Source organism: Curcuma longa, chromosome 1, assembly GCF_044706935.1.
Source record: "Curcuma longa cultivar G26 ecotype Majalengka, Jawa Barat chromosome 1, ITB_CL_G26_1.1, whole genome shotgun sequence".
NCBI lineage: Eukaryota > Viridiplantae > Streptophyta > Magnoliopsida > Zingiberales > Zingiberaceae > Curcuma > Curcuma longa.
This window is the reverse complement of record NC_133861.1, coordinates 4,934,098-4,961,115: the sequence shown is the minus strand read 5'-3', so window position 1 is coordinate 4,961,115 and position 27,018 is coordinate 4,934,098. Positions and strand designations below refer to the sequence as shown.

The following is a 27,018-nucleotide window of genomic DNA, read 5'->3' as shown; positions in this document are numbered from 1 at the left end:
AGTTAAAGAATGACTTCCATCATAATTTGACATAAAAGATATGGGAGAAATTATGTACATCCTATAAGTAAATACCATAAGAGATCGATAAAAAATACTTTTAGATTTATCTCAAGAGGCTTATATGATAAAGATGCTACAACACTTTAATTTGTCAAATTATAATATTAAACAGACACCTATAGTAAAAAGTACTATTATGAGTAAGAGTATGTGTCCCAAGACTCTTTATAAATTAGCTCAGATGAAAAAAAAGATCATATGCTAGTGTCATTGATAGTTTAATATACACTATGTTGTTCGCATGTCCTAATATCAGTTAATGTTATTAGCTTAGTCGTTTCTAGTGAAACCCAAGATCAAAACATTGAAAAATGGTAAAGAGCATATTCAAATTTCTTAAAAGGACAATAGATTTTGTCACTTGTTTAAAGATTTGATATGAACTTGAAAGGCTACACAGATGCAGATTGAGCGGGGATGTTGATGATAGAAAATCCACATCTGATTATGTCTTCTTTTTAAATGGTAGAGTCATCTCATGGAGCAGTAAGAAGAAAGCTTGTGTAGTGTTATTAATAATGGAAGTTGAGTATGTGACTTGTTCAGCAGTTGTATAAGAAGTCATCTGGTTAAGAAGGTTCCTCAAACATCTAAAGATTGATGAGGATAGTGTGAGTTATATTACAGTTTAATATGACAATCAAACTGTCATAATTTTTTCTAAGGATCTCAAATATCAAAGCAAGGATAAGCATATATCTATTAAGCATAATTTTGTAAGAGATATAGTTCATAAGAAAAAGATAATTCTTGAGTATATCCCCCACATATGCTATGCTTACTGATTCTTTTACTAAACCATTAACTAAAGAGTCATTTCAAGGACGTGAAGTTTTTAGGACTTTATAGAATGTAACGTAATATTAAAACAATCAGATATTGTAAGATGTTTGATTATAGAATGTCATGATTTATTTAATGTATATGTCATTGTTAAATTTGGATAAAGTCTCGATGAGTATGTTAGTGGGTTGAGATTGGTCTTCCTAGATGGACAATCATCTTTATTTGTTAAGTGTAAATAGAGGTAAGACCATTGCTAATGAGACAACTAATGAAGCTGTGAATGGAGACGTGCCTATAGTTGGGGTTGCCTTGATAATATTATCAAGATGAGATCATTTGTAAATTGATAATAATCAGAGTAAATATATCCATCATTTACTAAATCTATTGGAAGCTAGATTGGAATTCATTTAAGCAAAATATGCCACCCAGCGACCCCACACGGTCGGCCCCACGACTATCTGTGAGGAGGTAAATCGGGAAGTTAGATTGGAATTCATGATTATGTATTGGGTATGTCTAGATCAAAATCTATGCGATGTTAAATTTGTGAAAAACATGCGCTTTCTATTAGTAAAGGGAATAACATAGTAGCATGTGATTCATACCACATGTGCTATAACGACAATAAAAATAGTAGGAGAATGAATCCCTACTTTTCTACTATATGAGACCTTTAGAGATTATAAGATAATCTTGGTTTTACTCTTAATAATTTTTTAGTTATCTATTTAAAATTTTAATTAGTGTTCGCTACTTTAGCATGTATTCTAACGATTATGAATCATTCGGTGTGGATGTATGCCCACGTGGGGCATATGGGTGAGTACATGGGAGATTACTTATACCAGGATCTCCACTCTTGATTCCTCCTCTCCCCCTATAAATACTTGTGAGAAGTATTGTAGAGGCATTGCATTGAGAATGCAGAGAGAAGAGGCTAGAGGGTTGCGACGTTGTGAAGACGTGGTGAAAGTTCGAGTTCTTGTGACTATCATTCCGATTGCGAGTTGTTGGAGTTCGCATTCCAAAAATTTCCGAAATCAAACGACAAGAGGTATACTTCTTTTAAAATTCCAAAATACATAAAAGTTCATTTGAGTCCAACATTGGTATCAGAGCGAGGTTAAATTTTTATGTTACCTGTTTGAGTTTCTTCCAATGACGGAATAAAAATCGTTCTCTGTTAAGCGTGTGATGTCGTTGGTTTTTGTGCGACGTGCTGCCAGCGAGCCAGCATCGTGTCTGAAAGTTCCATGGCACAGACTTTGGCACCGGCAAGGCTGGCGCCGACGAGGCTGGTACCAACGATAGATGAGTCAGGATTTGGGATAGAAACGCCAGCGATACTGGTATAGCAAGGCTGGGATGGAGCCGGCAGGAGGCAAGCAGCCGACGGCGGCAAGCATCGCTCACAGTAGCATTGGCTTCGTCTTCGGCATGGCTGGTGCAGGCCCTGGCACCGGCGAGGCTGAAGCTGGCGAGGTCGGCGCCAGCGGCGAATGTGTTTTCACGCTTAGGGCACGTTGGGGAAGAACGTGAAGAGTGGTTTTATTTTATTATTTAAAAAAAAAAGAAAAAAGAAAATGGCTTCACGTGATTATATAAAAAAAAGAAAATGGCTTCACAGATTTTCAGAACGTTTAAAAAATAAAAAAAAGAGAGGACGGACAGATTGAAATTGGATCAATTTTATGATCGGGCTTGACCTAATTAGGACTATTGAGTCAGATCATTAAGTCCACCCAAAGTCTAATAAGGTTCCAATAAAAGCCCATCCAAGTTCATAATTGGGCTTCAAGTTCGAGTAAATCTCGGACATGTGTCGAACACTTTTGTATAGCCTCGAGTGTCTCGGGGAAGACGATGAGGACTTACTCCGAGGTGTGTGGTGGTAAATGGACTCTAATGATGGTGCGTAGGCTTATCGAGAGTTTCATGTGAAAAATGACTTCTTGTGCATTGCATCTTGATTTGAATGATGAAATGCAATTCCGAGTTGTGGTGTATGGTGTCCGTTGATTCATATGCTTATTCGGATTTGTAAATGAGTCTTTTGGATTTTGATGATTCATAGTGTACACAAGGTAGAGATATTAAGGCATCATAAGTCACTAATGTCTCTCTATTCTGTGTGACAGAGAAAAATGGCTTCAACGAAGACTGTCATATTAGATCTCGTGAAGGGAGACAAGCTGAACGGTGACAACTATGATATTTGGCATCGGAAAGTTCAGTTTGTTTTCGAGGAACAAGAACTCGGGGAGGTTCTTCAGCACGAGATGGTGGACCCCGGGGAGGGTACCACAGTACAAGCAAGACGGGATCAGGAGGTATATCGTGCTTGGAAAAAGAAGGATGGCCAAGCTAGGGTAATTCTTCTTAGCAGTATGCATGATGAGCTAATCCCGATTTATGAATTGTATCCTACTGCTAAATCGGTCTGGAATGCTCTAAAAGAGCGATATGGCACCCCTTCAGCCCCTAAGTTGAGGATGTTGACTTATAAGTTCATAACTTATAAGAAGAAGTCCGATCATACTATGAAGCAGCATTTAATGCATATGTCGAGCAATATGATTATTTTTTAAATTAATTAATTTATTTTTATTAATTAAAATTTTAGATTTATTTGACTGTTTCAAATTTATTAATTTTAAAAATTTTAAGTTAGTTAAATTAATTAAATTTGTCAAATTAGATAATTTTAAATTAGTCAAATTATTTGAATTTATCAAATTAGATAATTTTAAATTAGTCAAATTATTTAATTTTCTATTTTCTAATGTATTTGAACTATCAAAATTATCTAAATTATCATCAAAAGTAACTCTATCATGGAAAATCCTAGGGTTATTTTTGTAAATTAATGCACTTATCGGAATCGTAACCCCTAATTCCAATTTTGACTCCTTCGATTTCTTCTCCGGGCATCAATTTTTATAGTGTCCGCATTTATGACACTTGAAGCATGTAATGTGCTCTTTGTATTGTCAGCTCCTAGCATTGGTTACTCCTTTACTGTCGATGGTATTGTTCGAGTCTTACAAGTAGGACACTAGTTTTTGTAGCACTCTCTCTCCCTGTACTTAAAATAAATTATATGTAATTTCAAATGAACTTTAAAATAATTACCTCTTTCCCCCTCCATCTTTGTCTTCTTGTCCCGTGACGGTTAGTCCTATCGAGAGCTGACCTACTCTGATACCAATTATAGGACCGATGTGTGTGCACTAGAGGGGGTGAATAGTCGCTCGTTTGTTCTATCAAAAACTAGCAATGGATATTAAATAACAACACAATGACTCGCGGATTTTACTTGATTTCTAACCCCCAAGGTTAGTACGTCCAAAGTTTATGTACAGAAGGTGTCCATCCACTAGTAATCTCCTTTCTGAAACTTTTTCAGAGGCAGAGAAATCTATCTTATAGTCAAATAATAATAACAATGAAAGTACAATTAATAAGACTTAAAATAAAGCAAACTCTCGTGTATGTCATTCTGAAAGTCCTCAATGCAGTGCACCATTCCTGAAGCTTCCCTGGTCGCATGAGCAGAATGTCATTCATGTTCAGCAGCATAGCAGGATGATTGAGTTGTGGAAAATTAGGGTTCCTTGATATTGGACGTTGATGGCCTTATAAAGACGCTTTTGGATGCCTGAATCCCTTTTTGGGCGCCCCAGACCGATCCGATTCGATCTTTATCGAGGCCAAGTCATTTTGATCCGGGCACCTAGACCAACCTTGGGCTCCTGGACCGTTCAGGCGCTTGGATCCAGTCAACTCAGGTTTGACTTGAGTTGACTCCGGGTTTGGTTTGACTGCTTCTGTTTGCTTCTCTTATGCTTCCTCAGTCTTATTTTCAACTCCTGGTTCCTACAAAATTAGCATACACACAAACAAGCAACCTAAGTCTAACTGTAGTCTGTCTGACCTACTAGGCTTACCTAAGTCTTACCTTGTAGATCTAACCTACTAGGCTTACCGTACCTAACTTGCAGTTAGGACTAGTCACTTCATAGATTTCACACCTACCAAACATTGGATCATCTTTAATCTGCTTGGACTTTCTCTTGCCTAACCTCCAGTTAGGACTAGTCACTTAGTAGACTTTTCACCTACTAAACATTCGGTCACGCTTGATCTGCTTGGACTTTCTCTTGCCTAATCTTCAATTAGGACTTCCTTGCTCAGCTTCACTCACCAAGACTTTTTGCCCAACCTTCAACTAGGACTTTTCCTACCTAACTTCCAACTAGGACTTCTTCTGTCTAGCCTCTAACTAGGACTTCTCCTTACCTGTTCTATCTAACTAGGATTTCTTGCTAATCTTTTGGTCAACTTTAATCTGATTAGACTTCACTCGTATCTAAATATTAGGTCCTATTTGGATCAATCCTTGATCAAACTGATCAGACCTAAGTATATTATCAAATATTGAAACTCTAGAGGTAGACTGGTGATCTCTACACCAACAAGATGGAGGGCAATTTCAACTCCAAGAAGTGCAAGATAGAGTCGTTTTACTAATTCAACATCGATATGGTTATTGCAATGGAAGAGGGTATGAATTTTCTATTAGATGAAAATAATAAACTCAATTCCTCTTTCAGGTTAACAAGAAGCAAAATGAGGTGGTGGCTAACACAAAAGCAAGGATGGCACGGAATCAAGCTCTACTAGAATAAGAAATGAGCAAGATTGAAAAACATACAATAGCAAAGAATTATAGGAGCGTATAATTGCAATGCACGAAGGCTCAACAGAAGATAAATTAGTGAGTCGATCGATTGATATTTTTGAGTTCAATCAGAATGGTCACTTTATTTATGTAGGTCATACACATGGTAGAGAATATGAGTAGATTGGAAATACTTAGATTTGACTCAAATCTAATCAACAATGTAAAAAACACGTTTAGATAAGCGAGTCAATTGTTAGAATTAATAATCAACTAATAACTAATGATATAGTCATCTAGAGATTCAATGATAAATATATTTAGATTAGTCGACTAATAAATTTGTACAATCAATTAATGACATATTCACTAAAAGAATTGCTTGAAATTAGGAAAAATTAATTTTTATCCATAGAAAATGATCATGATTAATAGACAAATTCAATGGAGTTAGATTGAGTTGATTAATAAGAATAGTCAACTGAAAGTAGGGATCCAATCAACTAATTGAAGCAACATTTGTTACTGATAAGTTTTTAAGGTTGATAGATTAACTGATTAATAGTGATGGATCAGTCGACAAGTAATGGGCACTTCAAAAGAGACATTGAGCCCAAGTGTTGATCCCACACATCTTCATCAGATTATTATATTTTTTACTAAATTCATTTAATTATTTAATGGAGATTCCCTTAGTTGTTAAGTGAGAGGGGTCAATTTTAGAAGAATTGATGAATGGAGTTATTTCATATGCTATTCTTTTTTTAATTTGTAGGAATGTACTAGTTACATAGACAGAGGAGAGGATAATCATTCAATTTACTTCCTTATAAATGATCATGGACTGATTGTGTGAGGTTACTGAAATGATGGATTCCATTTTTTACTGCAAAGGAGAGGATAATCGCACATAAGAAAGCAAAGACTAAGAAAATTATATATATATATATATTATATATATATATATATATATATCATTTCACTTAATATAATTAGATTTAGAGGAGGGTTAACTCATAGCAAACTAATGAAGTCCCAAAATTGGCTTAGCCATTAATATGAGATAGTCAAAAGTAGATAATACTTTTGTGTAAAATATATAATACCTTAAATTATCCCTCTTTACAACAATTCAATAGATGAAAACTCAAACTCAATTACTTGTATATGTTTTATAATAATTATAAATCATAATTACTATAATATATTATTAATTTAAGTTGAATAAGATTGTACGTATGTACATATTATAATAATTATAAATTATAATTATTATATATTATAGTAGTATAATTAATTCATAATTATTACAGAGTTGAATAAGATCACATTTGTGTATTTGTTGCGATAATTATGAATAATAACTGTTGCAGTGTATAATAGTTATGGTTACAACATTCATTCCGATTATTTAGAATAAAAAGGGATAATTTGGAAATGAAGTAAAATATTATTTTGATGATTAATAAAAATAGATGTAAGAAAAATAATATTAAATTCAAAGGTTATACAATAGTTTGAAACTAAAAGGAGATAAAATAAGAGGGACAGTAAATTATGCGGCAAAATGAAAATTTCCCATCGATGAGCAAACTTCTCTCTTGGCCACCTGTTTGAGAAAATTACCAAGAGAAGAAAATAAAATAAGAAGAAAAAATAGCAAATAGAACGGAGGAAGAGAAGTAGAGGAGAAGAGAGGGTGAGAGGAGGGTGGATATGGCGATCTGTCGATCGGAGCTGCGTTAATTTGGTGGGAAGGTGCGATCTCAAGACGAGGCGGAGCCATGGGGAACGTCACGTCGTCGGTGGCGGCTCGGTTGGCCTTCTTCCCGCCGGAGCCGCCGACGTACGAGGTGTTCCGGGAGAGCACCGGGGAGGGGAAGCTCCGAATGTTGGGGCTCTCTCCTGACCGGAACGTGGAGGTGCACCAGTTGGAGACCAAGGCAGGGAACCGGGTGGTGGCCACCTTCTGGCGGCAACCCCACGCCCGCTTCACGCTCCTCTACTCCCACGGAAACGCCGCCGACATTGGCCAGATGCTCGACCTCTTCTTCGAGCTCCGGGCGCACCTTCGCGTCAACATTATGAGGTATGGGGGAAGGCGGTCGGGATCCTCGGTCTCGTATTCGCTCTCTTCCCTTTTTCTCTCTTTCACCTATTTCCACCTTCAGGTTTGCAAGATTGCATTATGATCTTGTGAGAACATTTAGTTTCTTTTTAGTTGATACGATTCTGTATATAGTTTCTTGTTGTGAATCTTATTTTTAATTTTGAAATCTTGATTGATATTGGTTAGGGAATTTTAGATCTTTGAAAGGAAAAAAATAAAAATGTTGAACTTGCAACCCAATGTTTCAAGGAGAGGACTCATTACTCGCTTGCTTAACGATATGTGGCATATCGTTTGTATCCTTGTGGTTAATAATAGGCTTCTCATGGTATTTGTTTTTCTACCTATGATGAGGGTATCACAAATTCTATATCTTAAAGTGAGGCTTCTAGTAATGTGGATTCTAAAAGAAAATATAATCAGCCTAGTGTGGTGTCAAAGTCACCATTATTTGAAGCTTATATTTTTTGTGCATATAATACCTACTACACTTCATTTGTCTAAGCCGCATGAGACACATTGAAGGGAAGATTAGGTTATATTTCACCTTTTCTTCTTTATATTTCAGTAGGGTTAGCAAATTGTGGGGATTTCCAGGTTACATTTAGTTATCTAACACTGTTCTATGAATGAAAATGGTTTGAATAATTGATGATCATATAATCATATTGCTACCTGAATAAACGATTTGATCTTCATGTTTTTATTCTGCTCTTCAGCTTCATAGATTCTATGTTCAGGTCTAACTTATGTACAAGCTCAGATTGAATAATGGAACATATTAATTTTGGCTGTAAAATGAAAAATATAGCCTTTTTAAAATTATAATCAAAGGCAACCTAAACTATCTAATGAATTTTTTTGATTTTACAGTTATGATTACTCAGGTTATGGAGCTTCTACAGGGAAGGTATTTTTTCCCTTAAAAAAAGGTTAAAGTAATTGTTTTACATATTTACTTTGAATCTTATAAATTTCTTTTTAACATTATGAGAAGGATTTTGTATTGTTAAGAGATTACGAAAGAAGTGAAATGTTGAGCTTGTCACTACATTTGCCCTTAATGAATATACCCACTTGTGTGTAGATTAATCAAAGGCCTCTAGTACCTATTTGTAGATTAATTAGAAGCCTTTAGTCCTTTGTAATTATTTCTAGCAAATCTATAAGTGACAATTGTTGAAAATTGAAAATTATATTAATTCAAAGCTTATTTGATCCTCGCCTCTTTTTATAGATTGATAACATAAGTTAAATGGTTGCATAGCTCTTGAATCCATGTTCCAAGAGTTGAAAAAGGTTGTATCTGAGGCATTTAATTCAATTGAGGATGTAACATACTTGAGTACACCAATGTGCTAGTATCTGAAGGTTGGTCAAGGTTACTAATAAGAAATCTCAGTCTCTCGACCTCTTCTTGGTTTAGTCCACTTGAATCTTGGCGTTACTTCATTAAAGCACCAGGCTCTCGACCTCTTCTTGGTTTAGTCCACCTGACTCTTGGCATTACTTCATTAAAGCGCGAAACTTCTTGCTTTCCAGGAACATGAATTTTCACTTGATTAAATCATAGATTAAGCTTTACAAAAAAACCGTAAACTCTATCTTGCTCAATGAAGTCTTTAAACTACATCTTCAGAACATTTGGTTTTGATCTCCCTTGTAACGATCAAGCTTAAGGTTTAAAATTTTTAGCCGTGCCAAAATTTCAATTTATGACTGGAATGATATAGTTTCAGTATCATATCGTGTCGTGCCGATATGATTTCATTATTTTTTAAAATATAAATATATTAATTAAAAAATATTTTTATTAATATTTAATTGCTATAGATGCTTACTATTGATATATATTTGAGATGTTAAATATTGAGTTCAAGTTTTGATATTATATCATGAAATGCTTGATGCTTATTGAGTAAAAGTTAATTTAGGATTAGTTACAGTCTATCAAGTAGACATGATAGGAATTTAATTTGGATTTATTTTATCATTTTAAAATTAAACCAAATTTATATATAATAATTTAATTTGTAGTAGTATATTTTATAAGGTTTGAAATTATATTATATTTATTTATTTTTATTTTTTCCAACAATTTATTCCCTCCATTTTAAAGAAGTTTTTTTTTCTATTTACTTCTTGGATAGACGGAGGGGGAAAAAATAACCATCCTTTAAGATTGCTTTTTTTATTTCTCTATTTATCTCATGGATGGAAGGAGGAAATCATTAAAAGATGTAAAGAGGGTTTTCCCCTCTTTGTTTACCCTCATGGACGGATGAAGGAGGGAAAAAAATAATTGATCAAGGAGGAAAGAAATTAAGAGAAAAAGAATAAGAGAAGGAATTTGAATTAACTATCTAAAAATAAATAGAAAAATACAAAAATTAACAATGAAAGAGGAAAAAAATTAAGAGAAAAAGAATAAGAGAAGGAATTTGAATTAACTATCTAAAAAATAAATAATAAATAAAAACAGAGGACGTTGCGACCTTGTAGCTTCCTCTGTGACGTCGCAAGGTCATGGCGGAAGCCACAACCTCATGGAGGGTCGTGCTAGTGCAGATGACTGTGCTAATGCCAATGCACAGGCAGAACAAAATTTTTTGCTTATGTCAACCGACAGACCATATTATTTTATACCATGATCAAGTTTTTGTCATAAGCTTTTAAATTATTTAGTGCCTTGTTTAGCAAGCATTATTTTCACCTTCATCTAATATACTTGGGCCTCCAATAATGAAGATTAGAGAAAGGAATCCTTAAAAGGAACACAACAAATATTCTAATTTGTCTTTAGAAAAGTGAGCAAAACAAAAAAGAAAACACTGATGAAGGCTGGAAGAAGGAAATTCAAAACCGAGCCTAAGGCTCTGAGACCATATTTAAAATTGAAAATGTGTTACCTTAACTTATTCAATACATATATTGGATTCTAAACCCTTTTTATGGATTGATAACCTAACTTATTCTTTATAAAATAATAAAATTTTCTAATAAAAATCCTAATTATCCCCAATAAAAACTCTAACAAACTTTTAAAAAATAATAATAAAACTTTTAAAGGAAATTAGCTACACTATCATATTCCATAGGAATCATGTTCCCATGATTTTTTTAGGGAAATATGATTACAAAATCATGCTTTCGCAGAGCAATACTATTTAGTTGTGACAAATCACTCTTGAATAATCACTCTTAGTCTCTCACAAATCAAAATTTTGTGATTATCACTGCTGCTACATACTTTTTATTTGACATAATTTTCCCTTTGTATAGATCATGCTTAGAAGTAATTATTTAAATTTAGAAAAAATTTACATATATGATGGTTTATGACGTTGAATTTTATGGAATCTAAACATGCAGAGAGATAAGACTAGCCATCTCACTTAGGTGAAGTATCTAACAATGCCTTTTTGTTTGCATTGGAAGGAATCTAAAAGGAATTAACAGGAATCATGAATGCAATGATATACTTGAAATATAGCCAATCTAAGTGATGGTGATATGCATACCTATGTTTATTGCATGAACATTATTGGATAATAATACATTTTAAAGCAACTTGATGCTTCTAAATGACTTCTTAAAAGATGATAGCATCAGTAAAATTCAATTTTGGGATAAGATCCTTGTAGCTGACATCAAATATTTGGAACTGACGGTAGTTGTATGATAGCTTACTTATAATTTGACGTGTCATGCCAATATTTCTCAGCAAATAATTTTCTTATCAGAAACAATTATTTTATCTTTAAACTCCTGTCTCATGTTTCCCTTGTTCTTGGTCATTCTTCCTAAAGCCATCCGAGTTTAACACATACTACGACATAGAAGCAGTGTACGAGTGTTTGAAGAAAGAATATGGGATAGAAGAAGAAGATCTCATTTTGTACGGTCAATCTGTTGGTAGTGGACCAACATTGCATCTGGCTGCACAATTACAGAAACTGAGGGGGGTTGTCCTCCATAGTGCAATTCTTTCAGGAATTCGTGTCTTGTATCCTGTGAAAGTGACATTCTGGTTTGATATTTTTAAAGTAAGTTTGGATTTAGTTTCCGATGAATTTTCATGTCTTGCTTATTTGTATTAATGTTGTTGCAAGTACTTTCCATTTTTTTCTGAGCTTTCTTTTTCTTGTTATGGTCTTGAAAGTTGAGATTTTTGTTTGCAGAACATTGACAAAATACGACAGGTCAAGTGCCATGTTCTTGTTATTCATGTAAGTCTTTTATATTACTCATTTCTCTATACTATTTGGTTCTTAAGAGAAACAATCATGTAGCTACAGTATATCTTTCCAGTGTTGAAAATTAGACAATATAAGAGGGAGTACTTTGTGATAGGCTTATAATATTCTGTTACTTGAATTTCTTTAAGATTACTATGTGTATTTACATTAATGTAATTGGGAGAATCATTTACTTCTTTCCCTCTTTTTCTTCCTTTTTTACTTCTTCCTCTTCACCTCATCTTCTTCTCCCATGGGCCATTGTTTACCTTCTTTCCCTTTTCTTCCCTTTATATTGCTCTTCACCTGATTTCTTCCTTCTATTTTCTCCTATGCCCTACTCTTTCCTCTTTTTATTCAATACAACCCTTCTTTGTTCTCTTACCCTTTATTCATTTTCCTTCTCCTTTTCTTTTTCTCCCAATTTCCACCCTCACTATTCTTCCCTTTTTCTTCCCATCAGTCCCCTCATCAACATGTGGTGCTTCAACAAGCTACCTGAATTTGCATTATTGATAGTGCTAGGCATCATGCCAAGTGATTATCTAAGCATCCATAGAGATATAATCTTACTAGCAGAAAATGAGCAATTTGGCACGATGATTGACACCTTTTTGAGGGAATGCCTCTAGAGTTTACTTCATGTAGATCTCTTTGTATCCTACTGGCATGTGCTTGCAGGCCTAAAGACCAAGTGCCAATTCTAAATTAGCTTCAATGGAAGTACTCATTGGAGTTGTTTTGGGTCACTAGGGGTGTAGTTCCTTGCCTGATGTTCATGTTGTACATCTCTTTAGAGATAGTTGGGATAGACACATTTTGAATGGTAGTCTCATAGTTCCCTAGTTACGTATCATTGTTTGTGTTTGTGTCATGGTAGATGATAATAGGAATGGAGCTACGTTTTCAATTAACATGCTTTCATATAAGTCATATGCAACATGGAACCTGCATAAGAAGCATCATTACCTATATATTGAATACAAAAATAGGACAAAATGACCCCTTTATTTTTCATTTCTCCTACTAATTATTTATCTTGTTATTTCTTATTTTCTCAATTTTTTTAATTCATATGTTTTCCAATTCTATTTATTACAACTTGGCAATTTGACTAGGGTGGTTCTTAACTCTATGCCTACTTATGTTGGAAATTGATTTTTATATCTAACAAATAAAAACATCCGTTAAATTGATAATAGATGTTTAGTTGGATATAATAAAATTAAACTAGAGTGATGAAGGAAAATTCATATTGTCAATTTCGTTCGAGTCAATTTGCGAGTGGACTAGAGTGCATGCTTTGAGTATTAGCTTGGAAAAAGTTGATGGATGTAAGTGCACAAAAGTAAACTTGAGTATGCATAGCATAACATCCTTGGGACAAATGAGGATGGAAAAATTATTTAGATACAAGAGGTCACATGAACCCATGGAGAGACCTATAAAAGTCCACATGAAAGCTCTTGTGGCTGCATGTGTGGCAACTGCATAAACTACACACATCACAAATATTCCATTTAACCTTTTGGCTTAAGAAATACTTATTCTATAAAATTTCTTGAAATTAAGAAATGTTTTAATTTCCAAGAAATATCAAGCAACCCACCCTCCACCCCTATAAAAGGGCCCTCTTCCCTATTCTATAACATTACAAACTTGAGATATTCTCTCCTCTTTGAGTTCACTTTTTTTTTAAAATTCTATAAAGAGGTCTAAGGCTAAGTCGTTGAAGGTTCACCAGATCTCAAAATTTGAAGTAGTTATTTTCTGAGATGAAATGTATTATATTTTGGGAGATAGTTGATGATAATTGTAAGCATTTAGGCGGGGTAAATATCATGTTAAAAGCCAACTTCAACACTTGTCTTAATGTTACAATTATTCAATTATGTAATATTTGCGCCACATACTCATGTCCAAGATAACTACATGTAGGACCGAGCAATCGATTCAAAATTGAACCGACCAATCAATTAAACCGAAACTGAACAAATCGAATTTTTTTGGAACTAACCCATTCGACTGAACTTTCCAACAAAAACCGAACGAATCGAACAGATAAAACATCGGTTAATTCGGTCAAAACCAAATTAATCGAACTTTTCAACAATGATACATTTCTATCCAATTTTAACTTTTAAGTGAGGGACTTTGAGACCGTGTGCTTGCTTATCATTGCTAGTGGTAGCTTTGAGAACGTGGTATCATTGGAGATCATATAAAATCACAAGTTGGATACTATCCCTCATCCAAATTCCTAACCAAGGTTTACAATCTCGTGTCGTCCTACCCAAACGGGCAAAATATTTCGTTCGTCTAATGACCGAAACCGGCACTACCACGCTCGAGGTAACTTAGGTTAATAATTTCAATCAACTCCTAGCTATAGTAGAAATAATTTAAATAGGCTTAGTTAAACCCTAATAAAACTATCTCATTAATTTAATATATATATATTAAAAAAATTATTTTATTTTTATGTATTTTTTAAATTTTTTTTCAAATATTTAGATTAACTTTTTTTATTTTTAATTAATATATTTTATATTTTAAAAATACCGAAATCATGTACGACACGATACGGTATCGAAACTATGTCATTCTGGTTCGAGATCGAAATCTCGGCACGGGTCGAGATTTTAAACCTTGTTTCTAACAATTGTGATGGTTGCAAAAGGGGAATGAAATCATGATAACAAAAAGATGTTTGGTCCTTTTTCTATTGGCAAGAATTATAAAGATAAAGTTTGTGTGATGTTGCTCTTATAGATGTTTGTCATATATTGTTGGGGAGCCCTTGGGATTATGATAGGAGAGTGTCAAATGATGGCTACAAACACACATACTCTTTTAAGGTGAATGAAAAGAAGATTGTTTTAACTCCATTTAACCTTCTAAAACCAATCCACTAAAGAAGGAAGTTAGTGCTCTTATATCTTATGGTAAATTCAAGAGTGAATTAGAACGGGGCCATGATATTTTGACTATCGTAGTAGTGGAAGAGAATTAACAACACGAGGAGCCACTAGTTATTATGAAAACCAATTCGTAAGGAGTTTCAAGATGTTATACTAGAGAAGATTCCACATGGTTCGATAAATTATCAAAAAAAATCAAAATAACTATCCTATATTCATAGAATTAATTTCCCTATGCATTTACAAAATTAACTCAATAAAATACCTCAAAATGATTTACATTTCTTGCATATCACAAAATTAACTAAATTAATTACCTCCAATTAAATCACATTCTTACATTGAACCATGAATGATCTACAAGTTCCAACTTCTAAATGTTCAACCACTACAAGTTCAAAATTAAGAATTATAAGTTTTGCCAAATATCAATTAAATTTAAGAGATGATAAACATAATTCAACTTCCACATAAATTACATTGTGAAGACTAAAGATTGAAGATCATATTGCAATCTTGATTCTTGCATGACGTGGCAACATGGGGATTTTGTTGTCCTTGAGACCTTGATTCCTTGTGTTGTACTTGTCCTTAATGATCAAGTAAATTTGTTATTTACCATCTGAACAAGATAATCAATTTAAATAAAATAAAATATTTAAAACATACTATTGATTATTATGCCATTCATCCATGAATCGGTGTGATAGCAAAATATTCTACGTATTTGGCAATTTCACACAGTTACCTACCTACATACATAGACAAACAAAAAACTAAAACTGAAAGAAAACTTGATACACAAGAAATACTTATCACAAATGCACAAACAAAGAAAACTTCCTAAGAAAATATTGCAAGATTGGATAACACTGTTCAAAATATAATGGACTAAAACTGAAAGACAAATATAAAACTCAATCATGACTCTAAAACTAAAAGCATGATGATACTTATCAGGATATCTAGACACTGTTAAATGTCAATACTTGAGTTCAACAAGGAATTCATATGGCCAGTACAAGATCAATGCAAAGATTATATAATTATAGTGGGATGTGATTGAACAACATTAAGTAACTAAAAAAGTGTCAATTAACAAATATTTTCTTCTGATGAATGGTAAATGTTGTGAAACCTTCCATATCTCTGAGTAAAGTGAGGTCATCCTTTCCATGATAAATTTACAAAAATAGTAGACACTAAAAATGTTCCAAGTAACAAGAAACATACATCAGAAAGGAGAGAAAAAAAATTCATGCTCAAAACTAGGAACATGAATCTCAAATTTGAACCCATCATAGACCATAAAATTGGAGTGACATCTAATTCAAAATATTTTACACATACCTAGACATGACTAGGTGACAGGTCACTAACTTTAAAGAAATCTAAAAAGGACTAAGGCTTAAAAAATGCATAATTGTGCACTTTGCTACTTTATCTATATAATTAGACATGACATCTATTTTGATAAAACTCTATATAAATAAAAGAAAGAAGTGTCAATTTTGCTAATTAAAAGATGTCGATGTTTGATATCTTAAAGACCCACATCAGCCAATGCTGCAAGACAGTATCACAACTTTCATACTTACCTACATTGGTTGTTGACTCCTGCATGGCATGAGGATGAGAGGACAAGAGGACGAGGGGATTCAGGAGGATTGAGCAAGAGCAATGGTCTCACCAGTGGCGAGAGCGACGAGAGGGGAGGGTTGAGGTTCGAGCTGACGGCAAGAGCGATGGGAGGAGAGGAGGGTTAAGGATCGAGCAGGGCGGAGTGGCTGAGTCACGGAGTCGCAGCTATGTGAGGTGAGGAGCGGACGATCGGTGAACTGGGTGACTCGAATTAGGGATTTAGGGTTTACCCGTTTAGGGATTTAAGCTATGGTTCGGCTAATAATATCGGTTTATTTAGTTTAACCAAATTAGGAGTTTTAAAACAAACCGAATTACTCAAAATAACTGATATTTTTTTAAAACAATCGAATTTCCGAAATAACGAACCGAACTTTTAAATTCGGTCAGTTAATTATATTTAATTGAACTTTTACTCACCCCTAACTACAGGAAGACGTGTTTCAACCATTTGAAGAGTTGTGTTAACTATCCCTTGAGTTGTGACCCGAGTCGCCAATTTGGTATCTCGCTGTACTAAGTTGTTGACAAGTTAAGCTCACCACCTAAAGAGGTGAAGCTACTCTTGCTATAAAATATTTGATACTATTATGATCATAGTGACCATGGGTTGTCCTCGTATGGGAGAAGTTGTAGAAAGTTTTCTAGCACCAATTCCAAAAGACAATAACAAAAGATATTTCCTATATAAAAATTATATCCTTAAGTCGTTGGACAACAATCTGTTTAATGTGTATAGATTGATAAAGATGACCAAGATTTTATAAAAGTCATTAAATAAGAAAAACAAACCATAGGTTGTTTTTAGTGATCCAAAAGGCAGAAACATCACAACCAAATGCAAAGTTCTAAAAATCAGGCATATCTAACCGAGGAAGATAATGCAAGAATCTAAAAATCAAGTGTATCTAATTAAGGAAGATAGGCTCACAAATTGAGTGTCTAATCTTATGCTCTCTGCGATGGTATTTGAAGCCAATATGGTGGATATCCTAAGAGAGTGCTGAGTCGAAATTAGATTCGCTTGATATATCTGTGCAAAAAGGAGATCTTCTCCTTGTATACCCTGATCTCTGAATGCAAGCTCTTTATGGGCAACTTATCGACGTTCAAAATTCAACATCTAGGTAGAGTAAGAAGACTTTGGAAAAAGAGTAATGCTTATTGATGTCATGCATTCTTGCTATTTAAAAGAATTTAAGCGGTATCAAGTTGGTGTCTGAGGCTGCAAGGTTATACTTGTAAAGACTGATGACTTTGTGAAGGCAAAGGATATCTAGAGAGAGGGTTATTTATATTAATTGTAACATGTAAAAGGAGAAACCAACTTGAGCAATAAATTTACATTTACTTATTTGACTAAGTTGTTTGAATTATAGCATGACCATATCTTGCGACATGTTAATTTTAAAACTTTGCACAAATTATTAAATTTGAAATTATTTTCAAGGTTAAGTTCGACTTAAGACACAAGTGCAAGATTTGCGTAGAGGCTAAATTAGGCTAGTTGTCTTTTTCTTTGATGGAAAGGAACACAATGTTATGAAACTAATTCACAGTGACAATTGTGAGTTAAAGTTCATCGAAACAAGAGGTGGAAAGATATAGGTTCACTTTTATTGATGATTGTTGGTGACAATGGTAGGTCTACTTGCTTAAAAGCAAGGATAAATCCTTAAGTGTTTAAACAGTACAAGAATTAGGTTAAAACTTACTGAGAAAAAAAAAAGAAAAATTATCTTAGTGATATAAGAGAATATAGAGGTCCATTCGAGGAGTCTTATTTGTTAACGCGTTCGGCAGAGTAGTCGGGCATTATTCATAAGTGATAATCCCTTACGTTAATCATATGTTGTTAATCCCTTATACAAAAATCCGATATTAAAAGAAGAGATAACAAATGCTATGTTGATAAGTTCAAGATTGCCCCATAAAGTAGGGGAAACTATCCTATTAGCTAACTACATTCTTATTAAGTTAGCCTATATGAGTAGGGAAGAAATTCTTTACGAGTTATGAAAAGCCATAACTCTTTATACAAATATATATAAGTGTGATATATGTGATGCAATGTTTAAAATTTCGAACCGTGCTGAAGTTTCGGTCTCTAACTAGAATGATACTGTTTCAGTATCTGGTCGATGTTTTGATGCATGGTACTAGTTGGATTGGAGTTGAAGGAGATGTAGTATAGGAAGGAGTATGTATTGAATAAGTTTTAAATCTTGTACCATACCAGATGAAATGGTCGAAATATATCATTTTGATAACTTATCGAAACTTAATACTAAGTATAAATAATGTCTCCTTCCTTTTCTTCATCTCCTTTAACCTCCAATATGTTACCAACACCATGCATCAAAACGTCAGCATGATACTGGAACAATATCTTTCCGGTTAAAGACTGAAACTATAGCATGGCTAGAGATTTTAAATCTCGGTGTTGAATGGTATTGAGTTTTAATGATTTCTCGGAATGAGACGTTTTGATTGTTTTGTCTGGCATATTACGAGATTTTAAACCATGATTTGATGTTTGGTTAAGCTAAAAGCACCTGTGCTCAAATAAGTGAAAATAAACCCTAAGGTTGATTGCATATTCATTTAAATATACTAGTGATGACAGTGCATAGGGTTTTTTTAGTTCACAAATAAAAAAAACTTGATATGTACAAGGTATAATTATTGAATCAAGGAATGTAATATTTTTTATAGATATTTTGCATGCAAAAGCGAGAAAGAGGTAAGTTCTAATAAAAGAACATTCAATTCTGCAATTGATAATCATCCAACCAACGAAAGACAAGATTCAATAAGAGGTTCAAAGTAGTGAAGACCTTCACACTTGATTTGCTAACTTAGTGAAGAAGCCAAAGATATGAAGGAAACATTGTCGAGCATAAAAGTATTAAATAATGAGATAAAATCTACATTACAAAATTATACCTAGAAATTGATGGATCTCCCTCTATTTAGGTAATAAATCATTAAGTTGTAGCCCTCACGTGTATGGTGCAGTGGTAAAACACTTAAAAGGGCAAATAAAAGGACCAGAGTTTAGTGGGGACAATTACAAAGGTTGGCCTCTGAGTGTACATAAGCTAGACTTTGGATTTACCCGATAGGTGAACTAAGAGGAAGGTCGTCTACCTTGAGGATTAGTTGAGTGAAGTCAGACACCTAGATTATCAAAAAAAATCATTAGTTGTCAGCCAATTCTAAAGATAAATTACACAACTAATGGACTAATCAATAAGTCTAGACTTGTAGCTAATGAGTATAAATAAAAGGAAGGTCTTAACTATTTCAATATATACACAATCTCGAGATTCACTAAATGAATGTTAAGGTTACTTTCTTGAATGGTGAGTTCAAGAGGAGATCTATTAGGAGAGTTTATTGTTTTGGATCAAGAGATAATCTTGACTATTTTTATATTTACTTGCTTGTGACTAGAATAATGTACTTTGAGTGTTGATTGCTATTATAGGAATACATGAGCTCGAGATTCTCTAAACAGGTGTTAAGAGTGCCTTGAATATAGAACAATTAGAAGGATTTATTTTTTTAGATCAAAACATGAAAGTGTGTAGATTTGTTAAATTATTGCATGAGCTTAAACAAGTACTGAAACAATGACATAAGAAATTCAACAAGGTAATGTTATCAAAGTGAATTCAAATTAACGAGTGTGGCATATGCATCTATATAAAAAAATACACTTGAGATGTAATAGGATGCATGTCTATTGAAAACATGCTAATAATGAATTGTGATCGTGGATATAATCACAACGAAAAAGAAATTGTTGATAAAATACTTTGATATGAAGGATATAAGTTTGACATATGTAATATTAAACATTAAAATCTCTAAGGCATCCAAAGGATTAGTCCTCTCTAATGTCACTATGGTGAGATATACTTGGTATAATGCTTCCAGTAGTCGTAGAGTTAAAGTTTATAGTTTGGTAAGAATAATGGAGAATGTATATCACAACTAGAATATTGTAAATCATTGGCAATCTGATGTATACCATGAACTGCACTTGCTCTGACATATAATTATAGTCAATAAGTTGAATAAATATACAAGAAATCTGGTAATGATTATTGGAAAGCATTGATAATGTTGAGGTACCTAAAATATATAATGAGATACAAATTACACTATTTTAGGATATTTAACGACAATATAGAATATTAACTGGATATCTAATATAAGACTCTAAATTCACAAGTGGTTATATGTTTATCATTAGAGAGGTGCAGTGTTCTAGAAGTTCTCAAAGCAAAGTTGTATAGCTTGACCACTATAGAATTGACTTTTTAACTTTAGATAGAGATGGGAAAAGCATTATTGGAGCAACGTATTGGAGCATCTTATTAAGGACATTCCTTATTGAACAAAACCCTATTAGTAGTTGGTGGTGGGACCCAAAGGAGCATATAAAATGGTAAACCTTAACATATTTATTGAAGATAATACCATTGCATAATTTTGAACTTTAGTGGGAAAATCTCCATCGACTATACGAAGTCAAAGGAGAATCTCACAGATTTGCTAACTAAAGACTTAGAGATCAAGTGCACTGCCTGTCTAGACAAATGAGACTCAAACCCATATGTGAGTCAAGTAGAGATGACCCAAACATGCTAACTAGAGATTTTAAGATTATGGTTTAAAGGAGATAACTAAGTTATAAAATTCGGTAGACACCTAAATGGAAAAACTTATTCTTGTGACAATAGAGGTATGACCTATAAAGGGTAATTTTAAGTGATAGGCTTTTAATGATTTTTATATCGTATCGAGGAGGATATGATGGACTGTAACATGATACTTTTATAGGTCACCTATGCAAGTGTGAAGTGAGACCGCTTCAAATTGAAATACATTAATCCCAAGAATTGTCTAAGGTCAAAATAGTGACAACACAAAATCTTATAAATGCCTAGAGAGGCTATTGTATGAGTTTAATAACCATCTTGGTTTACACTAATGGCTAAACAATTAAAGACATTACGTTCACTAATTAGCTAAGTAACCTTGATCGTATTCCACTATTAAAAGTTTAATTTCATAAGCTATCTTTTTTGTTGGCGCAACGGTAAAGTTGTTGTCGTGTGACCTAGAGGTCATGAGTTCGAGTCTTGAAAGCAGCCTCTTGCAAAGTAGGATAAAGCTGAATACAATAGACCTTTCGCTGGGACCCACATTGACGGGAGCTTCGTGCACCGGGCTACCCTTTTTTATCTTTTTTGTTGGAACTCTATCGAGCTCTATTGAAATTTGAATTAATTTCCATTTATATTAGGATTGTTGAAAAGTAATTTTCATAACCTCTTGAATTTAGTAGAATCTAATAAATGGATAATAGATCTTTAGTTGGGCATGGAAGTAGATTGTCATAAAGTCAATTTCTTAAGTGAATTAAAAATTACTGTCTAAAATTAAGCTACTTGGGTTATAAAGGAAACCAAGCATATCGTTGGTTTGGTTTGAGTGGATTGTGAATGGACGAGGTTGTGAGCTCGAATACAAGCTTGTAGTTCACTAATGTGTGGATGCAAACGTAAACTCAAGAACGCAAGAGCATAAAATTGCATGGGATGAAACAGGATGAAAAAATTACATGGATACAAGAGGTCGTACAAACCCATGACAAGATATACAAAGATCAATGGTGCAACCAAATGAGCGAGCTAAACACATGACAACCAAGCATATGTCATGTAACCTCTTGAGTTTGTTGGTGCAATTGTACCCAAGTGGTCTAGTGTGACCTTGAGTTTTGATGTTTCGACAAAGAGTTTAAGTTAAACTTTATCTTGTGATTTGATATGTGTTTGAGTATGTAAGAATTTACAAGAACGCACATGGAGCTCGAAGAGATGGTGACTTGGCATGACCAAGATAGAATACTTAGTGGCTTGGAGGTCCATAGATATCAAAGAAAAATGATATGAGACATCCAAGGGACTGTAGGACAAGAAGCACTGAGATAAGAATTGGAGCAACGCTGGAGCAAAACCTAGTGTGGCTAGGTTGGTAGATCGAAGACTCGAGGTCTAATGGAGTTTGGAGAAGGATGACATGGAGCATTTAAGGAAGCACAGGATGAAAATTGAGGTAGCGACGACGATAAGTGATAGAGGCGGACTACATAGGTGAAGACATAAAGGATGACATGTGGAGGAGCGGAGAGCTCGTACGCATCCAAGGGATTGAGTAACCTAATGAGAGATGGTTGAGGAGCAAAGTCAAGCTGCATTGGTAAGACTCTATGGTGAGGTGAGTTGTGAGAGTTAAATGACTTGTATGCATAAGGCGAGGATGGAACTCAATGTAGGCGGGCTCGACCTTAGAATTGGTTGTAGTCAGGGATTCCAATTGACTAGTATTGGACACCATTTGGCTAGTGGTTGAGGTAATCGACTAATGGTGGACAAGAGTCAACTTATCAACGGTAACAACAAAAGGAATTGAAGGTTATAAAAGAAGGGCTTCAGAGAGGCTTCAATGTTGCCAATATTTAGATTGGTTAAATCTATTTTGTCTTTTGTTTTACAGCTATCTACTCTTCATTGTAAACCTTTGCTTGTAGGAGGTTCTCCACCTCTAGGAGTTAACCGAGAAAGAGAAAGTTGGCAGCTTTTCGGGAGTGAAGTGAACAACCAATGGATCGTAGGTTGTGAGTAGGAATCCAAGAGATTGTCAAACCACGTAAAAGGCTTGCATCTTGATTGGGTTGATTTTTGCTCTTGTTATTACTTGTTTATATTTTTGTTGAGTAACAAGCCTTGTAGGAATCAAACGAGTTGCGAAAGATGCTATTCATCCCCTCCCCCTCTAGCATATCCATCACCATTCCCCCTCCCCCTCTAGCATATCCATCACGATCTTAGAGTCCCAATAGAGTTAAGAAACACTCATTATATAGCACCTCTTGAAAATAAAAAACACCCTTTCCAAATAATCTCTTCAAGTAGCCTTTCTACGCCTATAAAAGGGACTATCTTTTCCCATTCCATAACACTTTGAACTCAAGAAACATTCTGTCCTCTCAAGAGATATTTATGTGTAGTAATGTTAAGTGATTAATATAATAGAATTCTTTCATATGGTCAATGGATGTATTCAAACTTTTTGAAACACACATTTATTTTGTTAATTATTATTATTTTGCATCTTTCTATTGCTCTAAGTTGTGATTCCTTGTGTAGTAATGTTAATATGATTGATATAATAGAATTCTTTAATATGGTCAATGGATGTATTCAAACTTTTTGAAACACACAAATATATATTTTTGTTAATTAATATTATTATTTTGCACCATTCTATTCCTTATAAGTATTCGTTGTCAAGGAAAGGTAAGGGAAAAAAGGATAAGAAAATGGACAAGGAAGAATTTTCCTCAGTTTCTTCATAAAGAAATGTGGGGAGGGAAAAATTCTCAACCACTTTCTCACTTTTGTCTTTTGTCTAGTTTTGTTTGAAAGCTAGTACAACGGCCTAAGTTTGCATTATAATGTAAATATAAATTTATTTTTAATATATTATATATTTTCTTATGTTTTAAAATTATAATTTAAAAGCATAAGAAAATAAATAATAATATTTAAAAATATAGATGAGAAAGAATATTGATGAGGATGTAGTAAGAGATAAAATCTAATAATGTAGAAGGATTCATATAGCCGACCTCATTTAGTAGATAAACGCTTGGTTGTTATTGTATGCTTTTAAATTATAAATTTACGAATATTTTACATGTTGCTTTCCCCTCCATAGAAATAACATGAGGAATTCCTCTACCATTTTTCTTCTACTCACTTTCTTCATAAATAACATTTTGTTCTGTCTCTCTTTTCTCCCTCCTAGGTAACAAAGCTAAAATTATGTTTTTCTTGCTTATTGAGTCTAACAATAGTTGACAAAAAACATAATATTGCCAGCAACCTCTCCATGAGAACCTAAAAAAGCAAACTAGGATTGAACATAAAAGAGAAAGGGGATTGTAGGAATCGAGCACATTAAACATAGTTCAGAAACCTATCTTTGATGAGCAAATGGCTAAAAGTTGTAACAAAACACCAGTAGATAGAACCTAAAAGTTATAATTACATTCTCTAACTCGTTAATCTCTCAATAAACGGAACAACTTTGATTTCATATGAATATGAAGGGCTTTGTGGGGATCTACCCAAACAGGATGAATATCTTTGAAGATATGAGCTCTCATAGATCTAAATAGATATTATCTGATATTTAGAAGCACAACTTATGTTAGAGATTCTTCTAAAATTTTGATGGCTGCTTGACAGCACAATTCCACTTTCCAGAGTCTGGTGGCTACTGATCAACTTTCCTATTTAACAATGGCTAAGTTCCTTCTGCCATAGGCTGTGAAAAAGTCACAATTCCACTAATTTCATCCATTTAGTCTCATTTACTGATGAATACAGAATTATACAAGTATGATACGGGAAAAAAGAGATAACCCCCGTGTTCTGGTAGGATTAGGATGTATCACTGTTATGAAAATGCTATGACGTCTTCTTTTAGGGAACTGCTGATGAGATTGTCGACTGGAATCATGGAAAACGTTTATGGGAGCTAGCCAAAGAGAAGTATGATCCACTCTGGGTTAAGGGTGGTGGCCACTGCAACTTAGAGACATATCCTGAATACATCAAGCATCTGAGGAAGTTCATAAATGCCATGGAAAGACTTTCGCTTGTGAAACGACCGAATCAAAGCAATAATCCACCAACATCAACCATCGAGGAGGATTTAAAACATAACAAGTGTCTGATGTTTGCCAAGAAATGATGCGTTAAAGACATCCTTGTCATCCCAAAAGCTCCAGAGCTTGATACATGAGTTAGTTATGTCTGAACCGTTTGAACAATGAAGATCTGGATTCTCAGGAGCCTCTTGTGGGATATGATGAGATAAAGCAAACTCCAAAAAAAAGGAAAAAAAATACTTTGCCCAGAGAATTTCTGGCATTGATATCTAAGAGAGATGTACAGATACTAATCTTTAGGAGAATCTATAGACCAAATGAAATTCATCAGTTTAATTATTTGCATGATTTGCCAGATTGATGGCTTGTGGAAGCACTTGTGCTAAAGCAAATACATTGTTTTGTTTCTTGGGTCTTGCAATTGATATTGTTTCTCTTCCTTGTATGTCTGTCGAGGTTCTTGCTAACGGTAGAAAATGTTGGAATTGTCATGATGGGAAAAAAAATCATATTATTATTATTTTTTAATAATCCAGATGTCCAGATCTTGCCCAATTAAAAAATCATACTACTGTAGAGGTGACTTTTAGCTTCTTCTTTCTTATGTGACTAGATCAAACAAGAATAATATTAAAAATACTTTTTAATTTATGATTATATCTTTGTGAAAGTCATGTAAGAGTTATGCCCGACCTATACTTCATCCACATAGCTCATATGTCTTGTTGTAGCAAAGGTACTAGCATTCGAGAAAGAAGATGAGAAAGAGTTGCGCCATTGTTCCAAATGATAAGGTCGACGGTGGTAAGGAGCAAAGGTGCTAGCACTAGAGGAAGAAGATGACAAAGATTTGTGTGTTGTTCCAATCGATAATATCGATAAACTAGGGGTTAACAATGGAAAGTGAGGGAGTGAGAGGGTATTAGATGGGCATGCTAATATGATTTCCACTACAAAAAATAAGATCTTTTACGATGACTTTTGTGATGAATTTTAAAAAATAATTCATCATGATATTTTTTTACGAGGAATTTTGTAACAAAAAGTTTTTCGTGGGTAATAGGTCGTCGACGAATTCTGTAATGAAATAATGTAGATTCGTCATAAATTTTACAATAAACTAATGTTTCATCATTAAATTCGTTGTAATTTTACGACAAAAATATACTTCGTTGTAATTTTGTAATAAAAATACACTTCGTCGCAAAATTCATTCGTACGCAACTCTATGACAAAAATCGATTTTGGTCATAGATTTGCAACAAAAAATGGTGTTCGATACAAATCTACGATGAAAATGGATTCATCGTCAATTGATGACGCAATAAATTTTCGTTGCCAATCTGCAACAAAAATGATTTTTGTCGTTGATTTGCGATGAATATATTTTTCGTCTCAAATTTGGCGATGAAAATAGATTTTCATCGTAGAGTTGCGATACACAATGATTTGTAATATATTCATGACGAAAAATTTTCATCGTAAAATTCATCATAAAAAGCAATATTTTTTCCAAAACCTCGTCATTCCTATATTTGATCATTTTTACAAATATCTTGTTTATAACATATACAATAAACTCAATCCAATACATCAAATATAACATTTGAATATATTTCAACAATCCAAACAAGTCATATTCGTCGTACAAGTCAAAACAAACAAACTTTTTGAACAAGCATACAAGTCACGTTCCATACAATACAATACATTCTAATTTAATAAGTCAAACTTAAATAATATAAAACAAGTCATCATATCTAGCATTCCAATCTAACAAGTCATCATGCATATCTAAATAAAAATATCTCATACCAAAC

The 27,018-nt window shown here is 33.8% G+C and overlaps 1 protein-coding gene across 1 annotated transcript; it reads left to right on the top strand.

The window, feature by feature from the left end:
- Nucleotides 1-7,305: 7,305 nt before the first annotated feature.
- LOC141828954 (uncharacterized) lies at nt 7,306-25,603 on the top strand. The gene is made up of 5 exons (XM_074716350.1): nt 7,306-7,622; nt 8,517-8,553; nt 11,453-11,689; nt 11,825-11,872; nt 25,015-25,603. The coding sequence occupies exons 1-5, from the start codon at nt 7,318-7,320 to the stop codon at nt 25,279-25,281; spliced, it is 894 nt and encodes a 297-aa protein (XP_074572451.1). The 5' UTR covers nt 7,306-7,317; the 3' UTR covers nt 25,282-25,603.
- The last annotated feature ends 1,415 nt before the right edge of the window (nt 25,604-27,018 follow it).

Coding starts and splice junctions, on each gene's coding strand:
- LOC141828954 (XM_074716350.1), top strand. CDS start 7,318: ATGGGGAACGTCACGTCGTCGGTGGCGGCTCGGTTGGCCTTCTTCCCG. Junction 7,623..8,516: donor CTTCGCGTCAACATTATGAG/GTATGGGGGAAG, acceptor TTGATTTTACAG/TTATGATTACTCAGGTTATG. Junction 11,690..11,824: donor TCTGGTTTGATATTTTTAAA/GTAAGTTTGGAT, acceptor TTTTGTTTGCAG/AACATTGACAAAATACGACA.